This window comes from Dipodomys merriami, unplaced genomic scaffold (genome assembly GCF_024711535.1).
Source record: "Dipodomys merriami isolate MVZ:Mamm:240054 unplaced genomic scaffold, mDipMer1.0.p SCAF_69, whole genome shotgun sequence".
Lineage (NCBI taxonomy): Eukaryota > Metazoa > Chordata > Mammalia > Rodentia > Heteromyidae > Dipodomys > Dipodomys merriami.
The window spans coordinates 7022851-7044086 of record NW_027206279.1 but is presented as its reverse complement, the minus strand read 5'-3'; the positions used below and the strand labels follow the sequence as shown (position 1 = coordinate 7044086).

At 38.5% G+C, this 21236-nt stretch overlaps 1 protein-coding gene across 3 annotated transcripts in view; it reads right to left on the bottom strand.

Annotated features, from left to right (window-relative positions):
* Ctdspl2 (CTD small phosphatase like 2) overlaps nt 1-21236 on the bottom strand; it is a 64478-nt gene that overhangs the window by 29527 nt on the left and 13715 nt on the right. For 2 of the 3 annotated variants that reach the window (XM_070005993.1, XM_070005994.1), the window contains exons 3-7: nt 14005-14143; nt 11395-11544; nt 8882-9097; nt 3330-3408; nt 1937-2048 (exon numbers count right to left, since the gene is read on the bottom strand). In XM_070005993.1, the coding sequence (XP_069862094.1) occupies nt 1937-2048; nt 3330-3408; nt 8882-9097; nt 11395-11544; nt 14005-14143 (696 nt within the window). The remainder of the gene's footprint in view (nt 1-1936; nt 2049-3329; nt 3409-8881; nt 9098-11394; nt 11545-14004; nt 14144-21236) is intronic. The other variant, XM_070005995.1, reaches the window with a different exon arrangement.

Here is a 21236-nt window from a genome sequence, read left to right as displayed (position 1 = left end):
ACCCCGCCAGGCGCTTGTGGCTCATGCCTGTAATCCTAGCTACTCAGGAGGCTGAGATCTGAGGATCAAAGTTCAAAGCCAGCCTAGGCAGGAAAGTCCTTGAGACTCTTATCTTCAATAAACTACTAGAAAACCCAAAGTGGTGCTGTGGCTCAAGCAGAAGAGTGCTCGCCTTGAGCTGAAGAGCGCAGGGACAGCGCCCAGGCCCAGAGTTCAAGCCCCATGACCGAGAAAAACAAAAACAAGAATTTGAATCCCAGTCTCGAAAAAAAAAAAAAAAAAAAAAAAGGACTGACAGCTTTGAGTGGTAGAGTAGATGACTAGTAAGCACAAGGCACAGAGTTCAAACCTAAAACAAACAAGTGAAACAAGAAGACTTTTTCCTTAAGATAAATTTTCTGAGAAATTACATCTTTAAATATAGGACAATAGACATCGTTTTTGCTAATATGAAATTATAAGTAGATGATAAATGTGGATAGCAAAAGATTTGAGACATTGAGTTTTCAAAGCTCTCCTGTGACTCAAGGGAATATAAATTTCATAATGAAATATAGAAATTTTTTCATGCAAGGGCCTTGCTTATTGTCCAGGCTGGCCTTGAACTCCTGGACTCAAGCTATCCTCCTACCTCAGCTTCTCCAGAAGCTTAGAAAACAGCTATGGACAATGACATGTATGTTAGACTCTTAAAATCGTATCAAGAGAGCATATTGAAAGACTTTAATAGTGATAAGAAACTTTGCTGTAGGCGCCAGTGGCTCACGCCTGTAATCCTAGCTACTCAGGAGGCTGAGATCTGCAGTTCAAAGCCAGCCGGGGCAGGCAAGTCTGTGAGACTCTTATCTACAATAAACACTAGAAAACCCGAAGTGGCACTGTGGCTCAAGTGGTAGAGTGCTTGCCTTGAGCTGAAGAGCGCAAGGACAGTGCCCAAGCCAAGAGTTCAAGCCCCACAACCGGAAAAAAAAAGAAAGAAAGAAACTTTGTTTTTGACTCTATTAATAAAAAAAAAAAATCTAAAATTTAGGAATGATTCAAATTAAATTAGAGATTCTTGGGAAGGAAATAAAATAACGTAAGCTGGAAATATAGCTCAACTTGCTAGGCAAGCACTGGAATTTAGTACAAGGCCCTAAATTTGATCTTTATCATCATAACAATCACAGCAGTCTCAAGAATATAGGGAAGAATGGGTACCGTGGCACATGCCTGAAAGCCTAGCTACATGGTAGGCACAGGTAGGAAGATCACAGTCCAAGACTAGCCCAAACAAGCATGACACTATCTGAAAAATAACTAAAGCAGAGTTGGAGGCATGGCTTAAGTGAGAGTGCCTGCCTAGCAAGTGTGCGGCCCCCCAAAAAAAGAAAAGAAGCAAACAAACAAAAGAAAGCAAAGAAGGGTTTTGATGTGGCTCAAGTGGCAGAGTGCCTACCTAAAAAGCATAAGGCCCTAATTACAATCCCCAGTACTACCAAAAAAATGGTAAGAATATAGAGAGGAAAACTCCTTTAAATCTAATTCTTAGAAGGCAAAATCCAATCAAACTAGGGATCCTAGCTTAAGACTATAAAAACATTTCAGGGCTGGGAAGGTGGCTCAGTGGTAGAGTGCTCGCCTTGCGATGCATGAGGCCCTGGGCTCGATTCCTTAGCACCACATAAGCAAAAAAAAAAAAAAAAGCCAGAAGTGGCGCTGTGGCTCAAGTGGTAGAGCGATAGCCTTGAGCTGAAGAGCTGAGGGACAGCGCCCAGGCCCAGAGTTGAGGCCCCACAACCGGACCCCCCCCAAAAAAAGAAACATTTCAGAATACTCAGAGAGCATATTATAGTGTGATGGCTACTCATCATTTGCTTTCTTTTAGGCATTTTAGACTGTTAAAAAAACAATTTAACTTCTTTTTTCTCTCTGGCTCTGAAGGTAATATGCTTACCAAGTCTAAAACTAGGGAGAATTCTGGTGTGCTTCTTGTTTTCAATGGAAGAGCAGGTTTCCTGTTGAGTTGTTCTTCTGTCAGTGGTGGAACGTGTTTGATGAAATAATACCTGTTAAGTGAAATTTTAAGAAAATTTCAACGTATCTCCTTTTGTTAAACTCAAACATATTACTAAATTCAGCCCATTAAAAAAAATTGTTAATTAGCCCCACTATGGTACCTATATACAATGGAATATTATGCAGCCATTAGAAAGGAGGCATCTGCAGGGAAATGGATAGAACTAGAAAAAAATCATGTTGAGTGAGGTAAGCCAAGAACAGAGACAAACAGCACACGGTCTCCCTGATACAACAAAGTAAACAAGACTCAAGAAACAAAGGACCTCCACTCATCTGGTCGTATCATTACTAAATGACCTCATGCTGCTGACCACATATATGGTATATATGTGCACATCAGAGGGAAACTAGGAGGAGCGCACAGAAAGAGGGGAACAACAGCGGAACCCATCAGCTGCATTGGATATTGATCAAAATGAACTACGCAACTCAATGAAAGCAATGGGAGGGAGGGATGAGAGGGAAAGAGAACAGCTGACACTAGCAAAAGGAAAGAAATGCACATATCACCTGATGTGGAAGAAATAACTGTATTGTGAAAGCTCAAAGAGAATTCACAAACTTTATAAACCACAATAGAGACAATTTTCCCCATGGGGGACAAAAAAAAAATACTATTCCTAAGTGACTGAGTATTTTATCTCTAAACACAGTACATGAAATCAAGATAAAAAAAAATTGTTAATTAAGTAAAGTACATTTAACCCAGCAAAGAAAGCTTATAAAACAGAAGTGAAAATATACACCTGAGTATCTCCGTAACTCAGTATTAAAAGCATTCACCCCTCAAGGTCAGAGATTCGTCCTAAGAGATTTTCCTCTTTTACTTGTGACAAACCCATCAAGGTAAATGAAAATGCATTTAATAGATCTAATCTGCCAACATCAACACTTAGAAAGAATAACTAGGGAATAAATTAGACAGTGCAGAGTACTAGTTGTTTACCCTTATGATCACATGGTTGACTGGGAACTGCAGCTCACTGCCCAGCAATGTGGGAGGCACCCTATCTGTATCCTGTTAACCCCAGAAGGGGAGAGGAGGAAGAGGTTTGGAGGTGCTGGGGAGGATCAAAATTCAATGCACATCTTTTTTGGACCGTTGAAAAATTATTAAGGAAAGATGAATTTCATCTATTTATACCTAACACTGTCTATATTTGAAAGAAGGCTGAAAATGAACTGATGACTGGCTGGTTCTATGTCCATGCCATGAAATAAATCTTTCAATGAAAAAAGAAACAAAACAAAACAGAAAATCAACTCACGGGTCAAATACTTCCCAGTCTTCTTCATATGTGGCCTCTGCATGGGCTGATGAATAACCACTCTCTGGAGTAACTGGTGCTATTAAATGAAGTGAAAAAGAAAATGTTACTTTTTATTCACTGAATTATTCATTTTTATTGCTTCTATGCAAAACCTTTCCCAAGACCCTGTGTATTTTAGCTTAAAGATGCAACTAATTCAGAAAGTTTTCAAAAGCCAATTTAGTAACATATAGCTTTAACTGTAAAAATTTACTATCAAAGACAAACTGGCAAGGGCTGGGAAGGTGGCTCAGTGGTAGAGCGCTTGCCTTGCATGCATGAGGCCCTGGGTTCGATTCCTCAGCACCACATAAGCAAAAAGAAAAAAGCCGGAAGTGGCGCTGTGGCTCAAGTGGTAGAGCGCTAGCCTTGAGCTGAAGAGCTGAAGGACAGCACCCAGGCCCAGAGTTCAGGCCCCATGACCGGACCCCCCCCCCCAAAAAAAAAGACAAACTGGCAAGCTACAACACGGTTAGTAGAATTAAGATCCCTATCAACTAAGTTAATCTCTCCCTATCAACTTGTGTTTAGAAAATAATGTTGGGGCCAGGTGCTGGTAGCTCTTACCTGTAATCCTAGCTACTCAGGAGGCTGAGTTCTGAGGACTGCAGTTCAAAGCCAGCCTGGGCAGGACAGTCTTTGAATCCCTTAACTCTAGTCAAACCACCAGAAAACTGGAAGTGGCGCTATGGCACAAGAGGTAGAGCGCTAGCCTTGAGCTTAAGAGCTGAGGGACAGCGCCCAGGCCCAGAGTTCAAGCCCCATAACTGACAATAACAACAACAACAACAATGATGATGATGTTGGAGGAGAGGGGATAAAACTGAATAAAATTAAGTTTCTGTGGTTTGTTGTTGTTTTGTTAGTACTGTGATTACACCCAGGGACTCAAGATTGCCAGATAGGCACTCTTCCTACTGAGCTACCTCTCAAATCTGCAAAATTCAACTTCAAACTGAGTATATTTGATAACCATAAAATTTCATGTTGCTCTGGTAACAGTAATAACATTACAAAGTAGTTACTTAAGCAGTCAATAAAAGGCATACTGATGACAAGAGATACAGTATTAAGTGTTGAGATCTGTGATACTGTTTTGTTTTTTCGGTCCTAGGTCTTGAACTCTGGGCCTGGGTACTGTCCCTGATCTCTTCAGCTCAAGGCTAAGCTCTACCACTTGAGCTACAGCACTACTTCCGGCTTTTTCTGTTTATATGGTGCTGAGGAATCAAACCCAGAGTCTCAAGCACTCTACCACTGAGCCACCTTCCAAGCCCCTGTGATACTGTTTAAGAAGTTCGTTTGTAACAACAGGAATGGAACTAGACGAAGATCATTATATTGAAGATCATTATGTTAAGTAAAAGAAGTCAGGCACAGAAAAACAACTTTATCATCCCACTTGCATGGCATCTAAAAAAGTTAATCTCATAGAAATTGAGGGTAGAATGGTTTCTAGAAGCTAAGGGAGGGGGTTGATCAATAGGTACTAAATTTTGGTGTGCTATTGCTCAGCAGGGTGCTTACCAATAACAATACATACTATACTTTTCAAAAAGTTAGAGGAAAGGATTCTGAATATTTCATTAAGAAATGACACTTGAGCTGTACTGTTGGTTCACATCTGTAATCCTAGCTACTCAGGTGACTGAGATCTGAGGACTGTGATTCAAAGCCAGGCTGGGCAGGAAAGTCTGTGACACACTTATCTCCAATAAACCATCAGAAAACAAGAAGTAGATCTGTGGCTTAAAAGTGGTGGAGTGCTAGCCTTGAGCAAGAGAGCTCAGGGACAGGACCCAGGCCCTGAGTTCAACTGATACACACACACAAAAAAATGATAGTTGGAAAGATTAAAAAAAAAAAAACTTTAACCTGAAGTAAGAATTAAACAATGTACACATGTATTGAAACATTACATGGCATACCTCATTAATATGTATATGAGAGGGGGTCTTCTTATGTAACTTAAGACTATATACAAACACAACCTGTAGACTATGCTGGTCTCAACCTCCTGAAGAGTAAAATACCATACCTTGCTGTTTCTGAGACAAAAATCATACTATATATTTCAAGCTGGCCAGCAACTCCCAATCTCCATGCCTCATCAGCCTTCCAAGTACAGGAATATGTATAATTTTTATGATTTTATGTATTATAGGTTTTTTTTAAAAAAGAAGTCCATGAACTCAAAGTTTTAAAAACTGTATTTATGCTTTTCTAGAAATCTCAAATCTTAAAAAGGCTGCTATATATATAAATCAGTCTTAGAACTTATTTTCCTTCTATCATACAGCAACTTAAAAAGTCAAGAAGCAATTCTATTTCCTATGCCACATAGTTCATTCTGTTTGAGATAAGATTGTGTTGTTTGATAAAACATTAGAGATATTATGCTGAGAATGTTTTTTTGTGTGCGCATGAGTACTGGGGCTTAACCTTTTTGCTTGGCTTATTTTGCTCATGGCTGGCACTCTACCACTTGAGCCACACCTGAATTCTAATGTTGAAAACTTTCAAAGAAAAATTACTATAAAAAAATTGAAGGAGGGCTGGGAAGGTGGACCAGTGGTAGAATGCTGGCTTTGCATGCATGAGGCCCTGGGTTCAATTCCTCAGCACCACATAAGCAGAAAAAGCCGGAAGTGGTGCCCAAAGTTCAGGCACCACGACCAACCAAAAAAGAAAAAAAGTTGCTGTGGTCCTACAGAAATGTAATGTTGGTGAACAAAGTCATTATGGTGATGACAAACTCACTACAGTGCATAAAAACATCATGGTATTTATATCCAATGAATGACATCAGATGTAAAACAGAATTGTTTACTTCATCTGTGACAATTTAGATATATAATCAGTGAAAGATGATGGAACATAAATCTTTCAACCAGCTTACTGTTTCAAATTCCTATTAATCTCAGAGACAGGATATTTGCTGAGCCCCTAGATACCAAGTATTTTTCATGTTTCACATACTTACCACTCAAAACCCTGCATTATTATTGCCTTGTCTCACTGTAGCTCAGGCTGGCTTAGAACTTTCAATACCCCTGGTCTCCCTGAGTGCTGAGATAACATGTATGCCACCAAGCCCAGCTATTTATTTATTCTGAGCTGTTTATTATTTTTGTCTCATTTAATTCATTTTTACGGCAGTATAGAGGCTTGAACTCAGGATCTCAAGCTCTTATTCAGCTGGCTGAATAAGGGCTGGTGTTGTATCACCTGAGTCTTGCCTCAGATCATCACTTGGCTGGTTAACTGGAGATAAGACTTTTCTGTCTAGGCTTCAAATGGTGATCCTCCAGGTCTCAGCCTCTTGAATAGGTAGGATTACAAGGGTGAGCCATCAATGCCCAACTAAGCTACTGATTTGTGAAATGGGGTCTGCTGTGTTGCCTGAGCTAGTGATCCTCAGTCTCAAGCATGCTCCACTGGGCCAAGCTTGTTACCATTTTAAGGCTAAAAAATCTGTTTCAAACTTCTCAAGAGCATAAATAAGTTGTCCAACGTCAGAAGGCCAAAGAAATAGGACAGTTAAGCTTTCTATCTTCTTATTATCTATGGCTCCTCAGAGTTTAAAAAAAGTAGTATTCTGGTCATTTCTATCTTTTAAAGTCAGTCTTATCTCTATTCTATCTTCTCATATCATCCCAGAGTAACTATATTAAAGTAACTGCTTTACAGAATAAACTGTTATAAAGTAATTTTTATAATGTATCTGTAATAGCACTATCATATTTAAGGTTTTCCTATACTTGATATTTTATCTAGATCATGAACTCTTCAGAATCAAGGAGCATATCTTATTCATCTTTATCAACAGTTGCCATCACAAAATATAAATGTTCAAGCTGGGCGCAGTGGCTCACACCTAAAATACTAGCCACTCAGGAGGCTGAGATCTGAGGGTCACAGTTCAAAGCCAGCCCAGGCAGGAAAGTCCATGAGACTCTTATCTCCAATAAACCACAAGAAAACCGTAAGTGGTGCTGTAGCTCAAGCAGTAGATCGCTCGCCTTGAGCTGAAGAGCGCAGAGACAGCGCCCAAGCCCAGAGTTCAAGTCCCACGACCAACAAAAAATAAAAAATAAATGTTCACAAGTATTAGTGAATATGAAGCATAACATTATAGATAGGTATCTTTTATTAAATTTAAAATATATGGATTCCCAGTATGCTGCTGCTTTTCTCTTTACATTGTTATTAATGACCTGTACTATACAAGTTTCTTAATTGTTTCTTTTAAATGTTTTGTTTCAGTGTTGTTTTCAAAGTTTCTCCATTATAGTCAAAAGAAGTAGTCTACTTCTTTACATTAAAGCACATTTAATCAATACAAATTTTCTGGGTCTCTCAAACACCTGACATAACAGAAATAGAAAACAAATTAAGATAAAATATCTGCAGTTAGAGGTGTGGTTCAGGTAGTAAGAGTAACAGCCAATGAGCAAAAGCAAGAATCAGATAGTAAGTTTGACCCCTAGGTCTGTACCAGATAGCTATCCTCAGATTTGTTGTTGTTTTTTTGGTTGGTCATGGAGCTTGAACTTGGCCTGGGCACTGCTCCTGAGCCTCTGAGATCAAAATTAGCACTCTACCACTTTGAGCCACAGCTCTACTTCCTCTTAGTTTTTTTTGTTGTTGTTGTTGTTTTTTTGGTTGGTCATGGGGCTTGAACTCTGGGCTTGGGTGCTGTCCCTCAGCTCTTCAGCTCAAGGTGAGAGCGCTACCACTTGAGCCACAGCACCACTTCTGGTTTTCTAGTGGTTTATTGGAGATAAGAGTCTCATGGACTTTCCTGCCCAGGCTGGCTTTGAACCGCCATCCTCAGATCTCAGCCTCCTGAGTAGCTAGGATTTCAGCGTGAGCCACCGGCACTCAGCTTCCTCTTAGTTTTATTTCATGTTTAAGAATAGTTCATACAACCGGTGGGTGGGAATAGGAGAGAAAAGCTGGGTGAACAGGTGTCCAAAAAGAAATGTACTCTTCACCTGACTTACGTAACTAACACCTCTGAACATCACCTTTATAAAACAATAAAAAATTAAAATTAAAATAGTTTAAAGTTTCATGCTACATCTCTTATGAATTTCCACCACAGTTCTCAAAGGTAATATATTCTTGTTTTCATTTTTTTTCTGTATTTCAATGGCAACTGACTTGGGAATAAACAATTACACCAGGTCTTTGTAACATTCCAGAGTTAGGCTGCATAACTAAGGTAACAGGGTAATCTAGTACAGAAGTCCTTTAGGCACTAGGCATGTATGTATGAAATAAGTCTAAAGTTACGAGATGCCTGTATCTAGATAGAAAGCTCAGATATAAAAGTCTAAGACTAGTGTACATATTGGCTTTGGGATAAAGTTCTATTTCCAATTTTAATTTTTCTTAACCTCAAAGAAGAAATAATTTTGCATTTAATCTGCCCTTTTAAGAGAGAAAAAATCCTGTATTTTTATAAATGTTCACAAAGATGTATTAAAAACAGAAATTTTCTTCACCTGTAAGGGGTGGGATATCACGGTTAACTGTTTCATCTGCTTCTTCTAAACCATTATTCATTGATGGCCTCACTTGAACTGCCTGATTTGAGTAAGCTGTTCCATTAGTTGATGTAGTAGTACTGGTAGTGATCTCATCCACTTGTTCCATGTCAAGTTGTTTTACTATCTCTTCAGCTTCCACAGCTTGCCCTGGGGAATCTGATCCTGATGTTCCTGAAATCAAATTCAGTATATTATCAGTCATTTAGAAAAACTAGAGGCAATCATCACTGTAAAACTTATTTACTAGACTAATAATTCATAAGAGCAAAGCTGAGAATTCAACTGTTTAGTGAGGTTTTTTTTTAGGCATTTCAATGAGTAATAAAAACTATTATAGAAGTATTTATAAGTTTTTCCTTAAGCTTTTGACTGTTTAGAATTAATTTATGCAGTATATCTATTTACTTTTGGTTGTATAAGTTGAACTCAGGGCCTCTTACATACTAAGCACCCTTGAGCCATGCCTAAATTTTAATTTTTAGTTATTGAATAGAGCCTAATGTTTATGTTTGGACTGCCCTAGACCACAATCTTCCTATTTACTCTTCCCACATAAGCTGGGTTGACCATCCACAGTCACCCATTGGCTGAGATGAGTATCACTAACTTCTTTTCTGGGCTGGCCTTGAAGCATAAGCCTCTAGATCTCTGCTTCCCTAATAAATAGAATTACAGGTGTGAGCCACTGTGCCTGGCTTGTAGTCAAATAACAGCAATTCAGAACTTCTAGTCATAAACCAAATATCAATTACTAGTAAACATTATATAATAGGCATTTATATATGTTCATTATCCTCAGCTTGTGATTCTCCCAATCCAAACACTAAGCATTCTAGGCAATGTGGAAAATGTAAATTTTCAAGCAGAAGTAGTTATCTAAGAATAAACTAAGTATTCCCTTTTTATTAGAAGACACAGAAGCAAGTACAAGTTGTTCACACCTATCATCCTGGCTACTCAAGAGGTAGAGATTAAAAAAAAAAAAAAAAAAAAAAAAAGATCAGTTCTAGGCCAGCCCAAATAGAAAGCTGACCTTCTGGGCACAGTGGCATGTGCCTGTCATCCCAGCTAAATGGGAGGCATAAACAGCAGGATCTCAGGCTACTACATGAGCCACAGTTCCACTTCTTGCTTTTTGCTGCTTAACTATACATAAGAGTCTCATGGATTTCCCTACGCAGGCTGACTTCAAACAGCAATCCTCAGATCTTTGCTTCCTGAGTAGCTAGGATTACAGGTACGAGCCACTGGTGCCTAGCAGGATAGTTTTTTTTATAATCTAACTCTAAGTTGAATTAATTACTTTTCTGTATCAAAAATCCCTTTGGAAGCCAGGTGCCAGTGGCTCACGCCTGTAATCCTAGCTACTCAGGAGGCTGAGATCTGAGGATCCCAGTTCAAAGCCACCTCAGGCAGGAAAAGCCATGAAACTCTCCAATTAACCACCAGAAAAGCTTAAGTGGTGCTGTGGCTCACGCCATAGAGCACTTGCCTTGAGCTGAAGAGCTGAGGGACAGCACCCAACCCCAGAGTTCAAGCCCCACAACCAACAAAAAAAGAAGAAAAAAAATCCCTTTGGAGGAAAAAAATAACCAAATGTTAAAAAAAAAAAAGCAAAAAACCAACAACTGCTATAATCATCATATGGAGCTGGTGTCTGTGCCTCATATCTATAAATCCTAGCTACTCAGGAGGTTAAGATTAGAGGATTGAGATTTGAAGCCATTAAATCCAGCCGAGGCAGAAAAGTTCAAGAGATTCTTTCTCTAATAATCCAGAAAAAAGCTAGGTAGGATGCTTGGCTCAAGTGCTGAGTGCCACGCATATACTAGTAAGCCAATCAAGAGCATGAGGCCCCAAGTTTAAGTACAAGTTTAAGTACAAGGGAAAAAAAAGTCATATGGCTGGGCTGGGAAGGTGGCTCAGTGGTAGAGCGCTTGCCTTGCATGCCTGAGGCCCTGAGTTCAATTCCTCAGCACCACATAAGCAAAAAGAAAAAAGCCGGAAGTGGCGCTGTGGCTCAAGTGGTAGAGCGCTAGCCTTGATCTGAAGAGCTGAGGGACAGCGCCCAGGCCCAGAGTTCAGGCCCCACGAATGGACCCAAAAAAAAAAAAAAAAAAAAAAAAAAGTCACATGGCTTGAATCAAAGATTTTCAATGAATTCCATTTTAATGACCCATAATATTCAAAATGTTTCATCCCAACACACTAAAAAGGTCCCTCTAGGCCAAAGTCTATCAATTAGTTTTCAGAAAATGGAAGCTGAGTTCACAATAACAGGATTAAACATAACTTAAAATATTTTAGTTATTAAAAAAGTACTTTCAATGAACTACATATTTTATTAAGGTTGTAAATAAATACAAGAAGTAGATGAAATACACCAGTAACATATAAAGGATATATTTTTTTAAATCGCTAATTATGGCTGCTGCTACTTACTATATAAAAAAGATTTATACACTTACCATTTTTATTTGCTGGTGAAAAAAAGTTGAAGACAGGAGAAAATATGGTCCCCAACAATGTAGTCCTTGGAGGACTTCCAGAGGAAGGATTATCTTCCAATTTCCCATTTTGTTTTACATGTTGATTTGTCATTTCATAACTACCAGCTTCTAAGAAACAAAAGAAAAAGTCATTATCTTGAAAACAATGACTTTCAGATATAAGCTATAGCTAATTTAAAAACAACTTACTTCATTAAGCAGACTAATGCTAATATTCAAGAATGTTTACTAAAAAATTCTGAGGTAAGTCACTTATAAATTTGGGGATCTTATGCTTTACACATGCTAATATTTACTGAGATTTTCAAAGTAAATTTTAAATCTAGAATTATATAGACAGAAACTTCAGATCAACATGATACAACACAATATGAAGATAATTCTTTGTAAGGAAAGAAAGAAATTACCAAGACCACAAATATTGGGTTTTGTTCACATTTCTCGAAGCTGCCTACTTCAAAAATCTTCCCACATACCTATCACTAATAAATTACAGCTAAGTGAAATAAAGGCAGTAAATTCTACTATGAAGCAGAAAACTGTACACAGTCATGTCAACATTTACTTAGATGGGCTGAATACTACCTTAATGGTACAGCACTTGCTAAGCACATACAAATCCCAAGGTTAGATCCACAACTCCACCAAAAAACAAAGGTAACATTTCAGGGCTAGTGGTACAGCCCAGGACAAGCTTATTATGTACAACAAGGTACACGTAATATGTACAAACTCAGTATATACAAGGTAATGAGCTCTATTCCAAGCACCACCCCAAACAATAAAAAAAAATTGTTCACAGGTATTGCCCTATTTCAGTGTGTTACAAAGAATAGCAAGTTTTTGTTTTTGTTTTTTTTTGGGTCCGGTCATGGGACCTGAACTCTGGGCCTGGCTGCTGTCCCTCAGCTCTTCAGCTCAAGGCTAGCACTCTATCACTTGAGCCACAGCACCACTTCCGGCTTTTTTCTTCTGCTTATGTGGTGCTGAGGAATCGAACCCAGGGCCTCATGCATGCAAGGCAAGTGCTCTACCACTGAGCCACCTTCCCAGCCCCCAACAAGTTGTTTTTTAAATAGAAAAAAAAATCATAAATATTTTGGAAATATAAAGTCAAACATTGTTTTTAACTTCCTTTTGATCCTCAACAACTTTTACTTTTACCACATTTCTTAAAATGCTTATTTCTCTCTTTTCTGTTCCTTTTTCTAGACACTAGTCACTTTAGATAACATCATACTGCACTGGGGAGCTAAGGAAGAAGTTATTACTGTTGTGTTTAGAGACCTTTGATTAAAAAAGAACTCCATGTTCTCTAAAAGTTTTGTTCTTTAAAGCTTTGTCTGCTTGTCTTTAATGTTTTTCCCTTCCATTTTGACTTTGAGGAGATTTACAGCTAAACAATAAATTACTGACAGGATTTATCAACATCTAGTACTAGTGGCATTTATGCCTGGTAATTCTTAGCTGTGAGGAGTTGTTCTATGTTGCTCACTGTAGGATGCTTAGTAGCATCCCTGTCACATTCTTGGCTTGATATTTATTCCAACCTCTCCACAGGTTGTGACAACTAAAGAGATCTAGACATAAACTACTAACCAGTGGGAACATATCACTTGTACTTAAGAACTACTGACCTAAAATAACATGACCCAGAAATAAACTTTTGTACACATTTCAATTAAGTTGGCACAATTACTGCTGCTTTAGGAAATGAGCCTATTAAGAGATAAAATGTTGCTCCATACCAATTCTTTCTTTTTTGTGCCAATCCTGGGGCTTGATCCCCCTGAACTTTTTTTGTTCAAGGCTAGTGCTTAACCACCTGAGCTACAATGCCACTTCCAGCCTTTTCTGAGTAGTTTGTTGGAGATAAGAGTCTCACAGACTTTCCTGCCCAGGCTGGCTTTGGACTGTGATCCTCAGATCTCTGCCTCCTGAGTAGCTAGGATTACAGGCATGAGCCACCAGTCTCTAGCATCAATTCTACTTTTGATGATGGAAATCATAATACAATGTGCAACCCAGAGCTTACAAATGGCTAGGTAAGGGCTCAACCACTGACATATACCTTAAGCCTCAATCTATACACACTTTTATAATGAAACATGTAAGTCTTGTTTGTAAGTCTTTATTTGAATACATTAAAAAAATTTCTTTTGGTGCTGGTGCCAAGGCTTAACTCAGGGCCTCAAGCTGTTGGCTGGCTTGCTTGCTCACAGCTATACCATGTGAACCACAACTCTAGTCCAAGTATTTTGCTGGTTATTTGGAAATAAGAAGCTCATTCTTTTCTGCCCATACTTGTTTCAAAACACAATCCTCCAGGTTTTAGCCTCCTAAGTAGCTAAGATTGATTATAAGCATGAGCCACCAGCACCCAGCAAAGTACACTTTTTAAAAAAGAAGACTAATTTTTATTTTGCTTTTTGTTATTAACACAACATACATTACAAAAGGAAGTAAAAGGTGCTCAAAGTAAAATTTTTGGCTTTTTTTTTCTGTAACCTGAGTGGTGAGAAATCTCTGCTTATACTTAAAAAACACAATATCTAAATATGAACAAACCTCCATTTACTTGACTTTTCCGTCTTACTCGAGATAACTGTTTATTAGGCTTTTCTCCTGCTCTTGGTGTTGATGTGATCAAATTGTTATCTATATCACGTTCAATTCTACTCCGTTTCGAAGGGTTTTCTCTTTCTTCCTTAAAATATAATGAAAAAACATGCACTGAGTACAATCATTCTGACATACAAATTACATTTCTTTTTCTTTCTTTCCTTTCTTTCTTTCTTTCTCTTTTCTTTTTTGCTGGTTGTAGGGCTTGAATTCAATTCCTGGGTGCTATCCCTAAGCCTCTTTGTGCTCAAGGCTAGCACTCTATCACTTGAGTCACAGTGCCACTTCCAGTTGTTTTTGGTTTTTTTTTGCTGGTTGTGGTGCCTGAACTCCGGGGCTGGGCACTGTCCTTCAGCTCTTCAGCTCAAGGCTAGTGCTCTACCACTTGAGCCACAGGGCCACATCCAGCCTTTTCTGCTTATGTGATGCTGAGGAATGGAATCCAGGGTCCCATGCACAGCAAGCACTCTACCACTGAGCCACCTTCCCAGCCCCAACTTCCAGTGTTTGAGCAGTTAATTGGAGATAAGAGTCTCACAGGGACTTTCTGCCTAGGCTGGTTTTGAACTGCGATCCTCAGATCTCAGCCTCCTGAGTAGATAGGACTACAGGTATGAGCCACCAGTGCCTGGCCAAATTACATTTCTTAAGTGGTAAAATACATTTTTAATATACTTTTTATCTAAATACATTTTAAATATACTTTTCTCTGGTTTTTATAATATAGAAAATCAAAATGTATTAATATCAGAGTAGTTTAAAAAACAGAAAAGTGTTTAAGTACTCTTTACAAGTATTGATGTAGTTACTGCACAAAAATATAATTACAGCATCCCCACAATTCAGACTCTTTCTTCCTAAATTTTCCATACTACTAAAATACTGAATTGGATAATGTACTCTCATTTTTTGGACATTTCTCCCTAATAGAACTGTTCTAAAGAACAGAGACTATTTCTTCCTTGAGAACCCAGAGTAAAGAGGAAGCCCTACTGGATGAGTTGGCATTTACATATTATCAAAATATAAGGTCTGCCACTGCCACACCCTACTGCCAGTTTCAATTATTTAGATCCCCAAATTAATACCAAAGAGTCCACCTCTTAATAAAGATCTCTGTTTGCTGCCTTATTTGGATCAGTCCATATGATCCGTTTATACTAGTCTTGCAATATGATTGACTAAAACAACAAACTTCCAAGCTTTAGCTTGTTTTTCTCCACTAATACAACTATTTTTCTTATTGTAAAAGACTCCATCCATTGCATGAGTCATTTTTTCTATTACTGTAATATTTGTCCTACAATGAATTACTTGTTGACTTAATAAGACTACTTAAATCATTTAATAAGAATTACATATCCAAATCTGTGTATTTAATTTATACATATCAACATTCTTATTCAACAGGAGTAATTTTTCCTCTTTTTGCTTTGAATAACTAATAATATTAGCTAGAATATATTTTTTTAAAGTTGACTATTATTAGATTTTTGTTTGTTTGTTTTTTGCCAGTCCTGGGGCTTGTGAACACAGGGCCTGGGCGCTGTCCCTGAGCTTCTTTTTTGCTCAAGGCTAGTACTCTACCACTTGAGCTTTGCCTAGGCTCTGAAAAAATAAGTAAATAAGCCGTTCAGTATACTAAGCACAGCCTCCCCCTTGAAGAAGGTTATTAGTGAGCCGGGCGCTGGTGGCTCACGCCTGTAATCCTAGCTAATCAGGAGGCTGAGATCTGAGGATCGCGGTTCAAAGCCAGCCCGGGCAGGAGAGACCGTGAGACTCCTATCTCCAATAAACCACCAGAAAACCGGAAGTGGCGCTGTAGCTCAAGTGGTAGAGCGTTCGCCTTGAGCTGAAGAGCTGAAGGACAGCACCCAGGCCCAGAGTTCAAGCCCCACGACCGACAAAAAAAAAAAAAAAAAAAAAAAAGAAGGTTATTAGTATGGCTGCTATACCACAAATAGCTGTAACAAAATTACTTATTATTTCTAAAACTCCTGTATTCTGAAAACCCTAAAATAGCAATGCTTATGAAAAAAATAGGCCCAGCAAAACCTATGAAGGACATGTTGAGGGAGACTATTCAATGCTCCTGCAACTCAGTAACCATCGCACTAATGCAAACATGACCTCCAAGATAACTTGGATATCCCAGACAACTTTAAAAACTTCAAAGCTGGGGCTGGGAAGGTGGCTCAGTGGTAGAGCGCTTGCCTTGCATATGATTCCTCAGCACCACATAAGCAACAACAACAACAAAAAGCCTGAAGTGGCGCTGTGGCTCAAGTGGTAGAGCACTAGCCTTGAGCTGAAGAGCTGAGGGACAGCACCCAGGCCCAGAGTTCAGGCCCCATGACTGGACCCCCCCCCAAAAAAAAAACACAAAAAACTTAAAAGCTGTCTCCAACAATACAAAATAAAGGTACTAGAAACTATCAAGAAGAAACAAAGGGTTTACCTCACTTGAGAAGTGGGAATCCCAATCCCTAAAGGCTACTGTCAAGTTGGGCACAATAGGAAAAGCAAACCTATAAACCTAGGTAGCTCTCTGGCTCATATTAGAGGTTATCATTTAAAAATTAAAAATAAGTGGGCTGGGAAGGTGGCTCAGTGGTAGAGCGCTTGCCTTGCAATCCATGAGGCCCTGGGTTTGATTCCTCAGCACCACATATGCAAAATGAAAAAAGCCGGAAGTGGTGCTGTGGCTCAAGTGGTAGAGCACTCGCCTTGAGCTGAAGAGCTGAGGGACAGTGCCCAGGCACAGAGTTCAGGCCCCACAACCAGATCCAAAAAAAATAATAAGTTAGGCATGGAAGATCATGACTATAATCCAAGAACTCTCAAGGCTAAGGCAGGAGAATCAAGAGTTCAAAGACAGCCAAGTCCACATAGTGAGATTTGGTTAAAAAAAATTTTTTTTAAAGGAGAAAGATAAGTGAACTGGAAGAAAATGAAGAAAAAGAGGAAAGAGGAAGAAGAGCAAGTAGGAAAAGGACAGGAAAGAAGAGGAGGAGGAAGACAATGATGGAGGAGAGTGAAAGGGAGGAAGAGAGGCCAAAACATCTCAAAAGATAAAAACTGCCAGGCACCAATGGCTCAAGCCTGTAATCCTTGCTGCTCAGAAGGCTGAGAGCTGAGACCATGATTCAAAGAAAGCCCAGGCAGGAAAGTCTATGAGACTCCTACCTCCAAGAGGGTAGCAAGTCAAGAGCCCTCAGAACAAATCAAATACTATAACACCTTCTTCTGGGATTTCTAGCCTGTAGAATACCTCTGTTTCTTAGGCTAAAACAGATAATGATACACATACACTGGCTATTTTTTGAGGCTAGTGAGGGTGGTCATAGGGCTTGGACTCAAGGTTTAAACATAGTCCCTGAACTCTTTTTGTGCTCAAGGCTAGTCTCTACCACTTTGAGCCACAGCATCACTTCTGGCTTTCTGGTGGTTAACTGGAGATAAAGAGGCTGGCTTTGAACCGAGATCCTCCGATCTCAGCCTCCTGAATAGCAGGACTACATGTGTGAGCCACCAGTGCCAGGTCACAATGGCTATTTTATGGCAAAATTAGGATTATAGATAGAAATTCACAGGCAATATTAAAAAAGTAAAGTAGCAAGAACACTACTAGAAATCTTAACAGTGAAATAAGAATAAAAATAGTACAGATATACAAATAAGGCAGGTAAGCAAGTTTCTAAAAGAAAACCTCATGAGATAGTCAGAAAGCAATGCCAAATGCCTAAGAAAGGACCAATACTCAAGCAAGAGAAAGCAAGAAATTTTGCCTAAATATTTCAATTCTACTCAAACAGTTACGAAAATCCAAAAGAAAAAGATAAGGTATGAAAGATTCCAAAGTAACAGCACTGGGAGTTGTCTAATCTGGACTTAAAAAGGATACTTGTGGAAATAAGTTCATCATTCAAGCAGAAGAGCCAGGCAAGGTAATTAGGAACCTACAACCCAACACTTGGGAGATTGAGGCAGGAGTCTGAGCTACACAGTGAGACTCTGTCTCACAACTAGAGATGTGGCTCAATGGTAAGAGTGTAAAGCCCTGGATTTGAGCCCCAACACTATCAAAAATGAAAAAATAAAAACAAAAAACATAAAGACAATAATGATATATGTACAGAATACTATGAGAAAACTTTCTGTAAAATAACAAAAGCAATGAGCTTTGAGCTGATAATACATAATGAGCAAATGAAAAAGTGGGCAGCATAAGATATGATTCTTATTTACTTTTATCAAAAATAATGTGCATACTAGAGACTGGAATACTGTATGTACTGCTATACAGTATCTAATTACTTTATGACAGTAAATAACTGTCCCTGCTAGAAATGCAGTTATATACAATGCATAAGAGTGTAGTCTCTGGGGCTGGGAAGGTAGCTCAGTGGTAGTGCGCTTGCCTTGCATGCATGAGGCCCTGGGTTCAATTCCTCAGCACCATATAAGCAAAAAGAAAAAAGCCGGAAGTGGCGCTGTGGCTCAAGTGGTAGAGCACTAGCCTTGAGCTGAAGAGCTGAGGGACAGAGCCCAGGCCCAGAGTTCAGGCCCCACAACCAAACTCCCTCACCCCCAAAAAAAGAGTGTAGTCTCTGAACCAGACTAAATGGTGGTAGTTTCCAGTGTTGACACTTAACTAGCTTTAAAACTAAGTAACCCTGAAAGAGTTATTAAGCACCATGTGCCTTAGTTTCCTCATAGGTATTATAATACAGATGACAGTACATATACCTCATTTGTGAGGCTTAAGTAATACACTTAAAACACTAAGAACAGTGGTTGATACATAGTAACTGCTAGCAATTATTGTACTGTTCTTTTTTTATCATTATTATCCTGGGCAAGTTATTTATTATTACATTTATTACTATTATTATTGACTGTGTATTACCTAATTTCACTTTTCCTCTCTTCTATAAAATATAAAAATAGGAGCCAGGTGTCAGTGGCTTACGCCTGTAATCCTAGCTACTCAGAAAGCTGAAATCTGAGGATTGCAGTTCAAAGCCAGCTTGGGCAGGAAAGTCCATGAAACTCTATCTCCAATAAACCACCAGAAAGCCGGAAGTGGTGCTGTAGCTCAAGTGGTAGAGCGCTAGCCTTGAGCTGAAGAGCTGAGGGACAGCACCCAGGCCCAGAGTTCAGGCCCCACGACCGGACCCAAAAAAATAAAAAATTAAAAAAAATTAAAAATAAATAAAAGAATAGAGATTAAAATGATTGGCAAGATTTGTTTTTAAGTACAACAGAATATAATACCACAATAGAAGAAAGGCTAGGTCAAAGGAATAAATATGAACACCTGTCATATGACACAAGACAAAATTATCTTCATTTTTGGCTATTATCTTTATAAATAGAAGATCATGACAGTGATCACCAGAGTGATCTATAGCATAAAGTGTCATATAACAAAAACCAGAAATATTTAGCCTAGATAACGATTAAGAGACTGCACTTGTACATGAAAGGGAACACAGTAGCTGTTTTCAAGTGAAAGAATTAAAAAAGAAAAAAAAAAGAATTGATGAGAAAGTAAAGAGTGGAAGTTGGGGATTTAGCTCTATGGAAGAACACTTGCATAGCAAGTGCAAAGCCCTGAGTTCAGTCCTCATTCTGGAAAAAAAGAAAAAAAAAAGGTAAAAAGACCACAAAACAAAACAAAACAAAACCCAAAGCAATTAGAAAGTAAGTGTAGATAGGAAGCACTCTGTAACAATTTATTTCAGTTGTTGAAGGAATGAACTAATAAATAGTAAGTATCCCATCAAGAGAGAGTGATAACAACCCACTGGGAATTTAAAGAGCCAGGAATTCATGTTTCCAGAAGAAATTTGTTTTATATTATGTAATAAACTAGAATACTTGTACTGTCATAATTTAAAAATTAAAATTAACAATTACAATATTAGTAGCAAGCTGTAGGTCCTGAGTACAAAACCTAATACTGAAAAAAAAGGTTAAAATTATTATTAGAAAGAAGAAACAAAAATAAATGAACAAGCCAAGATCAGGTAGCTCATACCTGTAATCCCAGCTACTTAAGAGGCTGAGATTTGAAGATCTCAGTCCAAAGCTAGCCTAGGCAGGAGAGTCTGTGAAACTCTTATCTTCAATTATCCACCAAAAACACTGGATTTGGAGCTGTGGTTCAAGTGGTAAAGTGCTAGCTTTAAGTAAAAAAGTCCAGGCACTGAATTCAAGCCCAAGGACCAGCACAAAAACAAACAAACAAAATCCTATACAAACACAGATTACTTCTAAATCTTGATCAATGGATGTTATTTTTCATACTTTGCTTAAAATTTTTTTTGGCAGCACTAGATTCAAACCCAGGGAGTCAGGCTTGCTAGGAAGATGTTCTACCACTTGAGCAACACACTCAGCCCTTTTGCTTTACTTTAGTTATTTTCTGGGATAGGTTCTCTCTATATTGCCCAGGTTACTGTGGATCATTTCCTATAGGAACAATTGTCTTTCTATTCATGATCATTACCCTAAACAGCTATGATGACAGGTATATGCCATCATTCCCATCTTTTTACTAGTTGAGATGAGGATCCTGCAAACATTTTGGTAGGCTGGCCTGAACACTGATCCTCCTAATCTCTACCCTCCTAAGTAGCAACAATTACAGGCATGAACCATCAAACCCACTCAAGCTTTGTTATAATTTTATTACAACAAAAGCTACACTATAAGACAAAATAGTGTTTTATTTTGCTCTCTCTCATAAAATCTCATGATGAGTAACACTCTGAATTTATAAAGTGCATTAAAATTTCTGACACTGCTTTTCAACCTAGTTGTACCATCAAATCTGAAATTAATTCTGGAATAAAGCACTTGTATTTATTACTGACTACATTCCTTGGGAGTAAATGACACTTAAGCCAGTCAAGTTAGTCCACCATACGAATCTGGAGCATATAACTTGGTCAGTGTTCATTTCATACAATTCATATGCTTCAATACATTTTCATTATACAATGTTAGCATTCAGGTAGATAAAAGAAACATTATAGCCATATACTAGTGGTTCATGTCTGTAGTTCTAGCTGCTCAGGAGGCTGAGATCTGAGGACTGCAGTTTGAAGCAGACCAGGCAAGAATCCATAAGATTATCTCCAATGAATCAGCCAGAAGCCAGAAGTGGAGCT